Raw genomic sequence first — 18,786 nt, 5'->3', positions numbered from 1 at the left:
ACGACAAGACCCTGGCCAAGAAATACAGTATCCGTTTGGATTAACGTTTGCAAAATTGACTTCAATTTTACTCCAGTTCTATAGCATTTAGTCACATAAACACTATAAGACATGCACCATTTTTGCAACTTTTCGTAGTAGTACTGTAATTGCATTTTGCAAAGTCAATAACAAGGCAATTTCGTAGTGTGGAATGTAATTTACGCTCTCGTTAAAAGTCAGTTTGAATACTTATTTGGTTTTTGTAACCCAAAAATGTGACCTCAGGTTTAATAGTTTGCCTCAAAATTAGCTTTGAGCTTTTTTTTAATTGGCTTTTGAGAATCCAAACAAATTCTAAGCAGAGTTGTGAATAGTTCCCTCCACATGAAGGAACCAGCCGGATCGTCTTGTTTTCAAAATTGTTTAGATATACATGAGAGTTTAGTGGAGCGCATTCAAAATGTGATGATAATTTATACTCCTCTAGTCTTATTTATGAAATAAAGAGAAAATATTTTTCTTGATCTTATTTATAAATCACTTAATTAAATTTTTAGTATGAATATACTATTTTGTTTTCATATTTATCATGTAGATTTTTTTTTGAAAGGTGTATATATTAAATAGAGATAAAGTTAAAAATTTATATTTTAAGGGAGAGTTAATGCAGTTTAAATATTTTCTTAGCCTATATAAAATATATTAAAAGTACCTTCTAAGTAAAACGATACAGTCATATTTTAAACTGTCTTAGTTATGTTATTTTTACATTTCAAGTCATTTCACTTGAGTCTTGACTATTATTGTCCAACCTAGCGAACCTAGTCAACCATAATTTCATTCACATAACTCTCATCGCAAAATAAAGATTCATATAATACACGCACGGGCGCGCGCACACATGTATGTATAATATCATTGCAATAATTTCCACTGTACATTCATGTCGTTCATTCAGTACAAAATATTTAAAGCTTCTTAATTTATATTCTTCTGGTTCTATTTATAACGCACTTTCAACATGTTTTATACAGATCAAAGAAAACTTTAAACTAAATTAACTCTTCATTAAAATATAACAACTTTTCAACTTTATTTCCATTTAATATGTACACATTTGAAAAAAATAATTATCTACACTATAATAAATTAAGAATAAAATAAAACATTTATGCTAAAAATTTAATGAAATGACTTATAAATAAGATAAAAAAATTTTCTTTCTATGCCTTATAAATAGGATGAGAGGAGTACATGATAAACATGCATCGAGTTGTAAACTAAAATAAAAAGAATACTACCTCCCATCCTTAATTAATATAAAATTTACCTAACTAATTTGGATAGATTAAAGAATAGATAATACTTGCATCATGTTCTTTATATCCATTATGTCAAGTTCTCTAATAACACATGATCATGTGTCATATACTTTTGAAATATTAACATTTAATAGCATTTATTAAAAAAAAAAAAAAAGGGACACAGATCATGTATAATTGGAGAACTTAATATAATAGATATAAAAAAATTTGATTCAAGTTTTTTTAAAAAAAAATTAGTTAAATTAGTTATTTGTCAAAAATATACTTGATATCACATTATAAAATGAAGAGTATTACACACTCTTCGTCTTGTCATTTAATTTAGCTACGTTTTTTAAGTCTTCTTTATAATCTCAAATGCTAATTCATAATTACGGACATTCTCTCTTATTAGATACTTCCGAAAGCACGATGGGTGTGTGTGTGTATAGGGTTTACAATGCCTATATATTTCACTTGAGCTATGTCAGCCAAGTATATTATTCTTCAACAGTATAACTATATTACTGGTACTTAGTCTGGATAAGAAGAAAATTAGAGAGAGAGAGTTTTTATTCAGAGTATTCTTTCCCCCTCTATATTTTCCTTTTTTCTATTATTTTTCATCCAAACCAAGTCATCCAATCGCTACTGTTTAGTGCAATCGACAGGAGCAAAAGAAACTTTTTTCTGATCAAGATCATGCTCCACCTCAAAATCAATCTGAGCCAGATTTCCGTAAATGGGCATTCCATCTGTAGGAAGCATTGTAAAGCACGCAACGTCGTTGGATATGAAACCGAAAAAGTTCTGAGGTTGTAAGGAAACCTCAAAATTCGGAATATTCTGGATAATAGAGTTAGCATTTCTGTAACACAATTTGTATTCATTGTTCTGAACAATGAATTGGTCGGCTCCAATGGCTTGCTTCACCAAAGCTTCAACCTGGTCATAAAAGCTTGATGGAAGCATGGTCAATGTCGTCCCAGAGTCAATTATTATGTTCCCATTGCTTTGACCAGTCCGCACATTCTGCTGTCCAACAGTGATACCTACCAACAACCATTTCACACGAACAATTTAAGCCAGGGATCAAAGAGTCGTATAAAATCGAACTGCATAAATCAGAAGATAAAACTAACTTGAGATGAAAATAAATAAAACAACCTCAAATTAAAAAATAACACTAGCTAGCTAGTACCTTCAAGGTTGAGGAAGTAAAAGAACGACAGGGGGCCATTTTTGGTGATCAATGGAGTCGACACAAGCCCATTTCCTGATATGGTGGCTTCTTCCCCGAACCTTAGTTTAGTTGTAGTCTTTAGACCGTAAGGAGGCAGACAGTACGAGAATTTGCGACCTACTTTGCCCATTTGTGAAACTAAAGACAAATTCCCTTGACCAAGCCCAACAAGTCCTGCGTCGTTCTCGTTGAATAGTCCATTGTCGTTGTGTCCACACCCAAACGCCGTCTTAGGAAACAAAACATTTCGGCCGAAACTAACTGATTCTGTGGCCAGTTCTCCCATTGTATATGAGTCATCCCCGTAAGAATAAAAATACGTACACACATTGGCTGATCCACATCGAGGATACGTTTGGCCTTGCACGTAGCGACGGGGCAGAGCTTTACAAGGGAGTGATCGACATGACAGAGACATATACGTGGAAGAACTTTTTGGATCAAAGAGAGGTGCCTTTTGACGGTAGCACTGAGGTTGGGGACATGGTTTGCATTGGAACCAAATAAGATCGCTTCCTGTGTCTGCAAGTGCCCATCTTTCTACGGGTGGAGTGCCAATAGATATCTTCATCAGGTAACTTCCATCGTTCGGGCGTATATCAGTTTCTACTGACTCAGCCATGGAAGACTGGCCAAAGCGATTCGCTCGAGAAATGGAGCGCAACACAGCGTTTTGAACTCGCTCCGAGTCGGTCATTGAGGAGTTGTAGAAGGGAGATAATGGTGAGTCACGATGAATGAGGTCGATGCTGAAACCTTTTGGGAGCTTAGTATTTGTTGCAGACACATTAATGGAAATGGCTGAGAGAAAGAGCATAATAAGAGTGAAAGAGAAAGAGAGGGAATGATGAGGAAGCATGTTTGCGGAATAATGGTAGGGATAAATCACAAACAAGATTTGATGAGCAAGGAAGCAGGTTGAGGCGCGTCCTTATATAGAAAAGTTTGGGTTACAAATTGCACGTAAACGCCATCAATACCAACTTACAAGTCTGAACTAACTTCCACGCTAATCACAGTAATAAGCGTCATGATACTCATTAAATCTCAATTTTTTAATTAAATATAAACAGCCGAGATTTAATTTTTATGTCTTTTTAAATTTTTTTTAATAGGCGGATAATACAAAGTAAAGGTGATCTTTTAACGGCAAGCTTTTCTTAAAAAATATTTTTAATTTAAAATTGTTAGTTAAAAATTTTAAATATAACCTATTAAAACTCTACCTAAATTATGTAGCTTTCGCTGCACTGCAAATATGATGGTATTCATCACCATGATAAGCACCAAAATTGGTTGTTAGAAGTTATCAATTTTGATTTAAAAACTGTTTAATTTCTTTTAAGATAAAAGCAGCTTTGCCCAAGTTTTTCGTCATGATTGTCTTTATAATATTCTTCACGTGCCCTCTTAATATTTATTTTTAATTAATATCTTTATTTAAAATAGTATTTTTTGAATGATTATTTAATCATATAGATATCTTTCTTACATTGTTTTTTCTTATAGATATCCCTTAATTTTTTCACTCTCAAACTGTTAAACTCCTTTTTCTTTCTTAAATCAAAGCAATACCAAATGAGCTTTCAATAGGTAGCTAGTGAGTTCGGCCTGCTGATTAGCGTGTACTTCTCTCATCCTTAATATAAAATACAATTAACTAATTTAAATAGATTAAGAATATTAGTTAAATTAGATAGTATAATTTTTTTAAAACATCCTAAGCATTCACTTTTATTCCCTTTCTCCCTCTTTCTCCTATTTGTTATTGTTAAGAGAATATCAATAGGGTTAATTTGAAAAAAAAATTGATAAACATGTGAAACCGATTTTATATATAGAACCAGCATTAACTCCCTAATTAGCTCTCGTATTAAGAACTAGAGGAGTATTTTATAATTAAACAGGCATACATTTGAGAATATACATTCAATTATTATTTTATTCTTATTTAATTTATTTTATATATTTTTCTCTAAATGTAATTGTTAGGTGAAATAGACTTTGGATGGAAAGTCTACTAATTTTTTTGTAAAAAATTAATAAACAGATAAAAATATAAAATAAAGGAAATAGATGAAAAATAAGAAAGTAAAGGAAAGAAGAAGAGTGGGAAAAAGACGAAGTAGGCCTCACATCAGATAATGGAAGGATGAGAAGGTACATCCTACAACCCTATCCAAATTCTTTTTTTCTTTGAAATATTTGGAGACCAAAAATTTTTTAAATATCGAGACTCAGTCAATTTCTTTTCTTAATGAATTTATTTCTAAATTCTCCTACTAGGGGCAAGGATGTATCTCAATTTCTCAGTCAGTTTCTTTTCGTAATGAATTTATTTCTCAATTCACTTACCAGGTGCAAGGATGTATCTCAATAAAGAATAAGAAACTACTTTAGATTATTCTGTTATTCACTCTAGCTTATTAGTTACGAATATATTTTAACTTCTCTTAGTTATATTTATTTCTTGTGTGCTTAATGTTGATTTTATGGTTACCATTAAATTAAACATGTGCGTAATCTCAATGAACTAGAAGGTAAAGGAAGAATAAAGTAGATCTAAAAAGTTAAATACACATAGCTTGTCACTATAATTAATTGGAAAATCAATTCACATAATAGAAAGTAGTAACTTATACGATGAAGACTTCAAGTGATTGTATTTTCTTCGGGTATTTATTTCTGGTGTGCTTAACGTTGATTTTATCGCCACCATCAAATAAAATATGTACAGGTAGTCTTAATGAACTAGGAGGTGAAGAAAGAAATTAGATTTAAGAAAGTAAATACAAATACGTGGTTTAATTGATTGAAAAGTCAACTCACGTCGTAGAAATCGGTAAATTATACAATGAAGACTTCGAGTGATTCTATTTTCTTTAGGTATATTTATTTCTTGTGTGCTTAATGTTGATTTTATAGCCACCACTAAAAATCAAATATATTGGTGGCTAATTTTAAGGAACTAGGAGGTGAATAAAGAATTTAGATATAGAGAAGTAAATAAAAGTATTGAGTTATTATAAAAATATTTAAAGTCATGATGAGATAATAGAAATTAGTACTCATTTTATAGTATAAATTACACTACAACATGAGTTTTATATTTAGAAACGAAAGAGTAACTTATAAGATGAAAACTTTAAATGATTGCATTTCCTTCAAGTATATTTATTTCTTGTGTGCTTAATATTGATTTTATGGTCACCATTAAATCAAATATCTAGGTAATTTTAACGAACCTGGAAGTGGAGAAGGAAATTAGAGTTAGAAAAGTAAATACAAGTACGAAGTTATTATAATAGATTGAAAAGTCAACTCATATGATGGCAATTAGCAACTTAAAATGTCAAGTGATTGTATTTTCTTGAAGTATATTTATTAGTAACTAATATCACTAGAAGTAAAGGTATTCAACTTGTCCTGTCCTAACCGTCCTGTCTCGGTCTTGGTTAATTTAGGATGGGATGGGATGTGACCAAAAAATTTTTGAGATGGGACAGAATAGTAATCGGGACAAGGCGGAACGAAATAGTAACTGGGACAGGACGAGAAGAGAGATGTGGTAGTCCCGTCCTGGGATTTTTTTTTTAAAAAATTATTTATTGATAATAATTATTAAATTATTTAATTTACTTATTAATAATACTACACCCAGTCTTTAATATAAGACTTCGTTTGATTTTTATTTTGATCCTAAATATAATATTCCAATGCACTTTGTCTCTCATATTTATTTTATTTTTTTTTCAAGTTAGTCCTTGTAATAATAATAGTTCTAATCAATACACTTGATTAACAAGGATATTTTAGGAAAGAGAACACTTATTTATTACAAATAACTAACTTAATTAATTTTTTTTAATCTACTTAAATTAGTCAACTAGCTTTTATATTAAGAATCGAAGGCAATAATTTTTTTATAGTGATTTTTCTCTCTTAAATTAGAGTGTTATGTCAACAAAATCTCCTTTTTCAATAAAATAATTCATAAAGCCATTATATAGTATTTTTTATGATTTTTCTTACAATATTATTTTACCCATTTTTTTACATTATATAATTGAGCTTTCTATATAATTTTTTTGGTAATGTTTTTATTTTTAGAAGCCCAATAGAAAACAAACATTATGACATAAAAAATATATCTAGTAAAATCTGTGGATAATTTTATACCTATTTAACCATCTTTTATTAATTTTTCTTCTTTTCAATCAATTATAGGATAAAAGATCTTGCATAAAATCTACTCAAATCTTTTATTATTTTTAATGCAGGAGACATAAAATTATTGAGAGAAGGAAATGTCACAAATAAAAGATAAAACAAAAGGGGAGCAACAATTGCAATAAATATAATATATATGTGTGTGTCGATATGTTAAGAGGGTCAGAAGCGTGGAGTTATGTGAAGTAAGGCAAATCATCATGATATAATATAATATATTATATTGAAGGAGATATATGGATAAGAGGCGGTGGATTCAAGGGATTCAAGGAAGAGAAGACGCAAAACCATTATAAATAGGAACTAGGGATACGGCGAATGGGGGCAGAAAAGTGGTGAGTAGAGAGCAATGTCGAATCCATTCGTAAATCTCCATTCCACTGTGACGGTGGCAAGGAATTGGGATGAACAAACTAGAGGTAGCAAGCAGATGTGGCAATTCTCTTTCTAGTGACAATGGAGGAGGACATCTGATGGTGATTTCTCTGACAGCAGCAAGTTCTTTCTTTAAGATCGGCAAATTTGCTATCTCTTCTGTTCTTAGTCTTCCTCTGTTTTTCTGTATGGATTGAATTTTTTTTTTATGAGTTCTATTTCAGTCATGTATAGCTAATTTTCTTCTAGACTTATAGTAGCTATGAACTTATTTATGAATTAGACTTTGTTTTCATTTAATTAAGGGAAAACTATGTTCTAAGTCCTTATAGTTTCATTCAAATTTGGTTAAGGTTCCTATAATTTATTTTTTAGGATATGTGTCCTTGTTATTTCAGTCAAACTTGGTCAAAGTCCTTCTGTTAACTCATATAAATTGATAGTGTTAAAAATGATTATGAGGCAAATGGTTTAATGAATTGGCAATTTTTTTATGATGACTGGACATGCAAAAAAAAGATAAGAAAAAAATTGGTGCCAGCTCATGATTTTGAGGAATGCCCACTGCTTACAGATCCTCTTCTTGCGTTCTTTATCTTGCCTTCCTTCTAGACCTGAGCTATTCAGACATTTGACCTTCCTTTTCGGTGATCATGACTTTGGATTTAGCATCCACCATGATGAGCTTCAGAATCCTCACCGATCCCATTTTCGTACCAATGCTGCCTTATTGCAGAAGAAGGAGCAGGGAGGCTGAGCAATTGTCATGGTTCTTCAACATCAATTTCTTCAACTACTCAGTTTACCAAAAAAAATTTTCTTAGCTGCTCATGATCTTTGATTTTATCTAGAATCGCATCCAAAGCATTAATGACTCTCTCGAGCATTTCAACGATGCCATTGACATTATCGAGTAAATCAACGAGTAAAGGCACGAATCCATCTAATATCGTGAGGAACTCACAATTCTCTTCAGATTCTTTGGCAAAATATACAATTCTTATTAAGGAATTGAGACAGTCCTCGCCTTGGCCATCCAAGTATTTCATAGAGTTGACGGCATGATTAGGGGAGAGGACTGTTCTGGTGGCCAGAGAATTGGTTGATTCGACTCGGTTGCTTACTAAGTCAAACAAGATATGGCTAAGCCCCTGTACAGTTAGGAACAAATTCTTTTGTTTGCAAAGCCTGCATGGTGGCTGGGCAGTTGTTGTTGCTGTTGTCGAGCCAGAGTTGGATGCTGTAACGGTCATAGGTAACATTGGTGCAGAGACTTACTAGAGATTTCTTGATACCGAGGGATATAGGACACCGAAGAAGCTCAGATCATGATGTATAGATCATCCCTAACCATGGTGACCATCGTTTGGCCTTCGTGAAAGCGAGAGAAGGCAACGAAAGCAAAGAGAGAGAAGGAGATAGATAGGAAGTGGAGCGGAGAAGAGCGGGAGAGGGAGAGGGAGAAGATTCGAAGTTCTGCTCACACACAAGCTGTTGAAATGATGTTTTGAACAACGAAAGATGAAACACGATTAACAGAAGAGTGCCAGCTCATACCCATGGCAGTGACAAATGATCAATGGCGACCCATGGTGACTAGAAGCGGAAGAGAAGGAATAGCGACTGCAGAGTGAACGAAACCCATGATGACCGCATAACATGGTAGAATGAGGAGGAACAAGGCACGAAAATGGCCCTGTTTTGGACCCTCATCATGGAATGGTCCGCTTTAATTAGGCACGAGCATCCTATTTTGATGATTGATCTGAAAGACTAAAACTCAGATCTAGAAGGAAGGAAAGATGAAGAACGCAAGAAGAAAAGCATTAGTAGGCGGTGGGCATTCCCCAAAATCGTGAGCTGGCACCAGGTTTTTTTTTCTTTTCCTTTTTTTTTAAATGTATAGTCATCATAAAAAAGTGCCAACTTATTAAACCATTTGCCACATAATCATGTTTAACGCTGTCAAGTTATATCAGTTAACAGAAGGACTTTGACCAAGTTTGATTGAAATTCTAAGGACCCATATCCTCAAAAATAAATTACAGGGACCTTGACCAAATTTGACTGAAACTATAAGGACTTAGAACATAGTTTTCCCTTTAATTAATTATGCTTTTGATGTTAATTTTGGTTACTTAATCCTGGTTTGATATATGTTTGGCCACAACCAAATATGAGTTTGAGCATTAAGGTTAACCTTGATAAATGAAATCTTAATTAGGCTCTAGACTTGAGTAATATGGGATTAGATTTTTATCTGATTTGTGAGTAGGATAGAAATATACCTAGGAGCTCCATATAATTTATAAAGAGTGAAATTAATTTATCTTCTTAAGTATTTGAGTTAGACATAACCTTATTACTTAGAAGAGGGTTATAAGTGGATTGAAAGACACTTTTAGATATAAATACTCTAGATTAACTATATTAACATTGAGACTAATTAGTTAAAAGCAAAAATCTATGAAACTAGTAAGGGATTAGTAACTCTAGGTTGCCTTTAATATTGAATTTTTTTTCTATCTTTATTCTTTTTACCCGATCAACCATAATTCAGCTTGCTTAACTTAATTGAAAATAGGAATTTTAATGCCTAACCACTATTTTGTCTGATTCTCCATGAGAATGATACTCTATACTTACTCTTTATTACTTGATTGACACACGTGCACTTGCGTTATTGACAAGTTGTGTGCATCACTTATCATGCCTTTAAGCTATTTTTTCATCCCCTAAACACTGCAACAAACAGGTTGTAAAAGAGATCTAAACTTATTATCCTGGACACACCAAAAAAAATTGTGACTAACCAAATTATTCAATCCTTTAATTATGTAACGTGAAGAAAAGTATATGTAACAAAACAAATGGAAGTGTTCAAATGTGAATACACAGGTAAAATAAGAAGATTTACAACACAAATGAGACTGTTTATAAGAAATATAAGATAATTATTTCACCTAGACACTTGTAAATTCACCTGTTAAATATAAGGTGGTCATACACATTTGGATGCTCGTATTTGTTTTATTGCATTTTTTTTCTTTGTATTATACAATTAAATAGATTGGCTGGTTTGGAGGTTGTAACTTTTTTTTTTTTGTGTGCAAAGGGTCATTAGTTCAAATCGCCCTTGACCACCTTATTTGCAACCACCAGCACTCTAGTGGCCAATCACCAAAGGTCAAAGATTTGGCAACCGAAACTCTAACGATGATTGGCTTTGCAAGTTAAAAGTTAAGCAACAACACTTGCGTCTTTTCACCCGTAAAATTTAATTTCATTTTGATCTAAGAGGGTGTAGTAAAATTCATACTGTTTTGGAATATTAGAAATTATCTTGCTACAATATGGGCTATCTTAAATTTTCCCAATAAATTATCATAAAATAAAATTTATAGTTAGTAAAAAATGACTGCAACTTTATAGTTAGTATAATTTTCATTCTCTCGTTTTATTAAAAATTCCAAAAAAAATACATTTATTTTTTTATTTTCTCAATTAGTTTTATAAAAGAAAAATATTTTTTCAAACCTTTTTTTTAATGTTTTTGTCACTTCATTAACTTTGAAAGTAATAAAAGGTTTTTCAAAAGACACGACTTGGGTTGTATTTTACTGTATAGTTTGATTAAAAAGGTTCAAATCACCACAACTTAATTCCAAATATCCAAGGAAGATGAATGTTCCACCCCATACATGAACTACATCCATCAAAAGATACTCTTCTTGTAGGTTAGGATCATTCTTGTAGTTAAATTAAAGATATCAACCTATATTTCACCCAAAAAAAAAAGATATCACCCTATAAAATCACGGTTCAAAATCTCTCCTCTTTTTCTTCTTTCTTTTTTAACCATTGGATTAATATATTTCAATGATTAAGATTTTAATTTTTATAAAATATTTATAAAATTTTTTAAAATATTTAGAGTATTTGCAAACTATTAGAATTAAATTTCGATGGGATTTGTAATTTATTATTTATTAATATAATTTAATATTTTAATTATAGTTTTAAAAAGATTTAAGTCTCAATCATTAAAATATTAATCTAATAGTTAAAAAAAGAAGAGGAGAGAAGAGGATGGAAAGGAAGGAGGAGAGGTTCTAAACCGATAGTAGTAGATACTCTTCATGTTATATAGTTCTCATTTAATTTAGCATCGTTTTTTTTAAGTGTTCTTTTATTAATTCAAAAGCTAATTATTAATAACAGACCCTCATCGGATACTTCCAACAACACGGAGAGTGTGTGTGTTGGGTTTACAGTGCCTATATTTCACCTGAGCTAGATCAGCCAAGGACATGATTCATCATTCAGCATATAACCATATCGATGAGACTTGAAGTCTCTACTCTTTAATTAGTACAGTCGCCGGGAGCAAAAGAAACTTTTGTCTGATCTACCTCAAAGTCAATCTGAGCCACGTTTTCAATAAATGGAATTTCCATTTGTGGGAGAAATTGCAAGGCACAGCACATCGTTGGATATGAGAAGGAATAAGTGCTGAGGTTTTAAGGAAATGCTGGCCCCTGAAAATGAACCTCAAAATTTGGAATATTCTCGATGGAGTTAACATTGGCGCAGCACAGATTGAATTGAGGGTTTTGCACTATCCACTGGCAGGCTCCAATGGCTTTCTTCACCGAAGTTTCAACCTTCTCGTAAATGCTTGATTGAAGAAGTGTCAATGTTGAGTCACTCCGTCGCTTTGATCAATCTGCACTATCTGTTGACCGCAAAATAAAGATTCTATATAATATCACTACAACATTTTGTACAATATATTTAAAGCTTAAACTGCAGAATTCTCCCACTTTATCGTATTTCAAGAATCATTTGAATTCGCAAGTTCAAAACTTTAAAACGAAAACACGCAAAAAAAAAAAAAAAACATTAATCTCAAAGTAAAACAGATATATACCTTCAAGATTGAGGTTGTAAAACGTGGGATGACTAGGATTTGGCGATCATGGGAGAGGACACAACCCCATTTGCTGATATGTCGACTTCTTCTCCGAATCTCAACTTAGTCACAGCCTTTGCGTCGAAAGGAGCCAAACAGTAGGAAAATCTGCTACCAATCTAATTACCAAGTTGTGAAATTAGGGACAAATTGAAGGACCATTACCTAGTCCAACAAGTCCTGCCATGTGCCTATTGAACTTCCCAAGATTGTCATGTCCACATCCAAACACTGACTTAGGGAACGAAACTGATTGGCCATCCCTAGTAACAAAACTGATTGAATCTGTTGCCGAATCTCCCACCATGTAGCCTGATCTCCGTATAAGTAAAAGTACAAACACCGACTTGAGTTTCCGCATCTATGTTGAAGCTGAGGGAGAAGAGCATAGTTTCTTGAGCCGCAAGACTCAGACTTGAAAGTGAAAGATTTTGTGGGATCAAACAATGACACATCTTGAAGATAGCATTGGACAAGGTGAGCATTGGACAACCCAAATGAGGTCGCTTCCTGTATCTGCCACACTCCATCTTTCTACAGGTCGGCTGCAAAAGAAGATCTTCATAAGAAAGCTTCCATAATCTGGGATATTTTATATACACACACATAACTACTCGCTTATTTTTTATATGAATGTATAATTTTACCCTTTATTTATTATTGTGTTGACTTTGTTTAGGTAAGGTAAGGTGTAGAATTTTAAACGAAAGTTAATAAAATGTAAGATTTTTTGTAGTCTGTGTAAAACATATTAAAAATAACTTATAAATAGAACTAGAGAAGTATTTTACAACTCTCTGCTGCTTTATTCATATCGCTCATCTCCATCTGGACTATATATATAGAGAGAGAGACTCATGCAGCTAATTAATCACACCTTTTGTGTCCCAATTATCATCAATCAAACTAATCCTTGTTGAGCATGCATAGGGAAAATTAGACAAATGCCACACCTCTATATATAGACGCTCATGGCTACCTTTATAAGATTTCTCATAAGCCTGGTCCCTTCCCCATAAGTTGCCTCATAGTCCATAGGTCCATATTAAGACAATATATTATCCATCAAGTATAAATAATAAACTACATATGTATATTGTGGATTTGGGGTACCCCCTGCTACCCTCTAATATTCTTCCATCTTCCAAATGTTATTTTTTGTTTCTTTTTATTATTATATTCTATATAAAATAATGAACTTTTGATATATTATCAGCAAAGAAAATGGTGCAGTTTTAAGTTTTTCTATGATTTTTAAAGAAAAAATTACTCAAAAATTTTGTATTTTTTTAATTTATAAATATAATTTTTAAGAAATCATAAAAAAAATTTAAAACTACTGCACCATTTTTTGCTCATAAGATATCAAAATTTTACTCATTTTATATAAAATCTAATAATAAAAAGAAGCAAGAAAAAACATTTGGAAAGGAAGAAAAATTTAAGGAGCAACAAATACCCTATATATTTCTTGTACGTACTTAAGAGTCTCTGCTGTTTAGTACAATCGGCTCGAGCAAAAGCTAGAAACTTTTTTCTGATCACGATCATACCCCACGTCAAAGTCAATCTGAGCTACGTTTCCAATTCCATAAATGGAATCTCCATCTGTGGGAGGCATTGCAAGGCATATCACATCGTTGGATACGAGAAAGAGTAAGTGCTGAGGTTTTAAGGAAATGTTGGCTCCTTTAAAAGGAACCTCAAAGTTTGGAACATTCTTGGTAGAGTTGACATTGATGTAACACAAATTTAATTGAGAGTTTTGCACTATCCACTGGTCGGCTCCAATGGCTTTCTTCACCAAAGTTTCAACCTGCTCATGGATGCTTGATCGAAGAAGTGTCAATGTCGTACCAGAATCAATTATTATGTTTCTGTTGCTTTCATCAATTTGCGCTATCTGTTGGCCAACGGTAATACCTGTCAACGACCATTTTACATGGATAATTCAGCCCGCAAAATAAAGACTCATATATGATAGCACTGGAACGTTTCGTACAAAATATTTAAAGCTTAAAGTACTGAATTGTCCCATTTTATTAGGGAGAATTACAATGACGTTCCAAGTAAAGAAAATAATTGAAAAATAAGTCCTAGAGGTTGTCATTCTTACTATAGAACTTGTTATTATAGACCGTTGAGTTTGTTACTGGGACTTTTTAGTAATTATTTTCTTTCTGTGGGACTTGATTGTAATTCTCCATTTGTTGATATCTCGGCTTCCTTTCCAAATCTCAACTTAGGGGGTGTTTGGATGAAACCAAACCGTGGTTTGAAGAATAGCTTTTGGAGAATAGATTCTGTGAAGAGTAGATTTTATGAAAAAGTGATTCTAAGAAGTGAGAGTGTTTAGATAGTTATTATCAGAAGCACTTTTTATATGTGGAAATTACCAAAAAGGGTATAAGTTAATATGATAATTATATAAGGGATAGATTTTATGATATATTTTGATTTGAAGAAATAAAATTGTTAATGAAATAATTTTTTACTAACATAATTAATAATATATAAGATAATATAATTAACACATAATTAATATGTGTATAGATATTTATAAAACATAATATTAAATATGTTATAGAAAAATGAATTTTTTTTGCTAACAGAAAAATATTAATTTTCTTTAAAGATTTTAAACATGAAATCCCATAACATTTTTTCACAACTAGTTTTTGTAATAACATACTACATGTATAATAACCTCTGATGTTTAATATAAGTAATTAATTAATTGTTACCACATCTATATATATTCATAAAATATAAGAGTAAAAATATTTTTAGAGAAGATGAATTATTTTGTTGCAAACAGAAAATTATGTATTTTTCATGAAGATTATAAACATGAAATGGGATGATATTGTTTGATAAAATTAAATAAACACATTTTAAAATAATTTATTAATTATTAAAGTAAGTAATAATTGGCATGAGAATATAAGGTATAATATTAATAAAAGGAATATAAATAAGGAAGTGTCATAATAATTAAGATGATGCATCGATACAAAGCATTTGTAATAGGTTTTTTTTTTTAACTACGTATTACAATCTATGATAAAAGGAAATAAATAAGATATGACTATTATCCTTGTATTGAATTAACAAGTTCGTCTCTTATGCTGTCACGAACCTGAGCCATGTAAGATGAAGATTGAATTGATGAATGTATACGTGAAAATCCAACCCCATCATCATCTTCTTCTGCATAAGTACCTTCTTCTTCCAACTGAACGAATCCAGAATCAGTAATAGATGTCGTTCTAATAAAATTATATATAGCCATCGTTGCACAAACGATTTTAACTTGTGTTTCATAGTCATAGGATAGCATGTTTCATAAGATTGCGAACTTATTTTTCCAAACTCCGAAAGTTCTTTCAACTGTACTTCTTAAACTTGAATGGAAATAATTAAAGACCTCATTGTCATTTGCAAACCCAGATGTCCTTCAAAAATCAGGAAGATGGTAACACTCTCGTCTGTATGGGCCAAGATATCCATTTGGTGTTGGGTATCCAGCATCTACCAAATAATATTTTTTTATATCAAAAATGAAATTATTGTAAATTATGTTTCTATTGTTAAGCTAAATATAAATAAAATGTAGGAAATAAAAAAATACCACAATGGATGGGGAAAGTTCATTGAAGGAGTTATGAGGGCATGATCAAATATCCAAGCATTATGTGTGCTACCTTCCCATCCGGCCAAGACAAAAGTAAAACACATGTCCCAATCACAAACCGCCGTGACATTTTGTGACACTGTTCCTTTTCTAGAGATAAATTTAGTTTGATCTGTTGCACTGACAATGCAAGAAACATGTGTGCCATCAATTGCTCTAATAGCATGTTTAAAAAAAGGCCAGTATTTACCAAACCAAATTTTTGTATGAACATGCCGGAATGTTGGATCTTTCGGTTTGATATTAGACATGGCAAGTCTATAGCATGCTATTAGGACATTATGAAAATGTCTGCTAATTGTCTCCCCTGAATGTTGAAATCTTGTTGCATTCTGCTACTAAGTGCATGGCTAATGGTATGTAAAAACATTGCAACTGATTCATATATCCCTATATTTTTAGTTTTTTTTAGACCATGTTGTTGCAATTGTTCCACCAGACTTAAGAACACACCCTGTTCCATCCTAAACATGTTATAACAATGACTGGGGTTGCCATCTAAAACGTCCCTTACCCATAAGCTGCCTGTATAAGCACTTGTATGCCGAGGCTCTTTTCACAAGTTCAAAGTAGCGTGTGCACCAACCAATGCTGCAACTTTGTTAACCCTTTTTTTTGGTCCCTTAGCATGCTCTTCCACAAGTTTAATTTCAGCATCCATATTCGTTTTATCCTGTGCACATACACATAAAGTTTAGAATCCTTACGTAGAAATTACGAAACATTTGTAAAAGTTACAGAGTTGTTTGATTCATACAACAATCCACTAGTCACATAAAACGATACACATAAAGAACTGTCTAATATAATAAACAAGTCATAAATCCCTATTATAATGCTCTAAAATGGGCAGAAGTTATTCCTTCTGATCCTTCAGAGCTGCATACATTTCCCCGTGCCTCTGGCCATTTCATAAGGAGTTGTGTGCACTGTCTAAAGAAATCAGGATCACTAACAACTTCAGGAACTGTTTTGAGGTGAGACAAGACTCCCCTAGTTGAAATCTCATAAGCACGCGCTTCTTCTTCCAACCTTCTAGCTTCTTCCTCCAACCTTCTAGCTTCTACTCGTGAAATGACCTCATTTCCATGCTCAGCCTCAGAAATATTTGTTTCAGCAATCTTGCTAAGTGCATCTGCTATTTTCATAGAGGGAGATGTGTGTTTCTTCATGATTTCACTCTTCCTTCTGACCTCTAGTGAGCTACTAGGTCGACTCCCACCTCTGCTTGTACCGCTACCATTATTATCCTGCCTCAATTCAGTGTTGCCCTCACTACCTCCACTATTGTCATTGAAGTTCACTGAGTTAAATTCCCTACTTATACCAGTTGGCGCACCTAAAATTTCATCACTATCTCCAGACCCTTCTTCCAAATCTTCATTGGGTGTTCCTTCACTTGAAAGTGTCATGAAAGAAGGTGCCCATGCTTGTGGTCCAGTTGCAGGCACACTCTTGAATAGTTGAGTTAATTGATCCCTAAATTGAAGTCCTCTTTTTCTGAATTTTTTGTAGTTTGGAACTTCCTGCATATTAGACACCAATAATATCATAAAATATTCAAAAAACAGTAAATATACCAAAAACATTAACAGGCAGAGAAAATGTAAGATCAAAAGGTTCAATAATTACCATTATTTTCCTCTCCCACCAATCATCAGTTGCACTGACAATATTCCTTTCAGCATCCTATCCCAAACCTGTCTAATGAAGTAGCCTATCCCATGGCTGCCACTCCTTTCGCAGGAAATCATATTTGTTCTTAAATTGAGGTTTTGCATACACTCTCCCAGTTTTGGCAGTAAACTTATCACCAAGAATATCCCAAGCCTTCTTTGTTAAGCTTGTACCTTTTCTTTCTCCTTGTTGCACAAGTTCAATGCACAGGTCAATAAACACTTTTGTGGTTCTTGCATCCCAGGAAGCTTTCACCGTATCCTTACCCATTATGCTATAGCACAATTACAGCTCTTCAGTCATCACAAGTTAATCAACCCAAAATCATATGAAATAACAAAAATCATATTGTCTATTGCAATAGGTGAAAAAGTTGACCACATCTTAAATCTCAATTCCTTCCTATCAAACCAAGCTCGACAAAAATTAACAAACACAAGAAAATTCTAATTTTACATGGCCAGAAAAAATACACCCCCTCCTATCCTAAACTTCATTATTTGTTTTTGCTTCAAAATACTAACTTTTAAAACGTCAAAACTAACTAAATAATTATATATACTTTTTCTTTTTCTTAACTGTTGTAGAAAGACGATTGGAATACAAAATAATAAGAAAAACCATATTTGAACCATCATGCACCATAAATCATATTGTACTTAACCTTTGAAATAACTGTGTATTACGAATATATTTGAAAAAAATTTGTTCATGTGCGTAATTAATACAAATGTTCATAATGAATGCAATAATATTATAAAGCACATAATTGTTTTAAAAAAATATGTTGCACAAGCCTTTCATAATATTTTTTTAAAAAATTATATTCTTATCGGATTTGTCAACCAAAAATTAAAAAAAAACTAGCAATATAAACCTCTGACCAAAATACAAATCACTTCCTTCAATATATACGTGGATTGGAGTTGTGATTCTATTTTTCCTCACTCTCAAAAGTTGGCCATAAATCTATCAAAGTCCTTAATACAACAGTACAGGACAACACATTTCTTATCTCGTCCCAAATCAGATAGACTCTTAACAAATAATGTTAATTAATTTAATTAATCACAAACCTAAAGTACTATCCAAGGAAAAAAAAAACCAAAGTCCCAATACATTGTTTGACTTCACAGGCTTCTTCTCTAGGGGAAATCTAGACAGAAAAAAGGGATCCCACGCCAAGCAACAAGAGGAAAAAGAACTTGCATTGAATTTATATAACCAGTAGAATTCAATTGCCAGGCTTTCTTGTCCAGATACATCCCCTGCCTCCAGAACCAGACATTGAGTCCAGCTTCGATCCGTA

At 32.5% G+C, this 18,786-nt stretch overlaps 1 protein-coding gene across 1 annotated transcript; it reads right to left on the bottom strand.

The window, feature by feature from the left end:
• Positions 1-1,934: 1,934 nt before the first annotated feature.
• LOC114758901 (probable aspartic protease At2g35615) lies at positions 1,935-12,467 on the bottom strand. The gene is made up of 3 exons (XM_028948005.1): positions 12,272-12,467; positions 2,488-3,330; positions 1,935-2,338 (listed from the first exon to the last, which is right to left on the bottom strand). The coding sequence occupies exons 1-3, from the start codon at positions 12,465-12,467 to the stop codon at positions 1,935-1,937; spliced, it is 1,443 nt and encodes a 480-aa protein (XP_028803838.1).
• Between the last annotated feature and the right edge of the window lie 6,319 nt (positions 12,468-18,786).

This window comes from Neltuma alba, unplaced genomic scaffold (assembly GCF_004799145.2).
Source record: "Neltuma alba isolate B1F8T4 unplaced genomic scaffold, ASM479914v2 tig00010772_pilon, whole genome shotgun sequence".
Lineage (NCBI taxonomy): Eukaryota > Viridiplantae > Streptophyta > Magnoliopsida > Fabales > Fabaceae > Neltuma > Neltuma alba.
The sequence above is the reverse complement of the archived record's forward strand: the minus strand, read 5'-3'. Positions and strand labels throughout refer to the sequence as shown.

Excerpts from the sequence above, each read along its gene's own strand:
- LOC114758901 (XM_028948005.1), bottom strand. The coding sequence starts at position 12,467 with ATGCGGAAACTCAAGTCGGTGTTTGTACTTTTACTTATACGGAGATCA. Across the intron at positions 3,331-12,271 it reads GGCAGGACTTGTTGGACTAG|CCATTTCCATTAATGTGTCT; the intron begins GTAATGGTCCTT and ends TCTTTCTCTCAG. Across the intron at positions 2,339-2,487 it reads TTACTTCCTCAACCTTGAAG|GTATCACTGTTGGACAGCAG; the intron begins GTACTAGCTAGC and ends GGTTGTTGGTAG.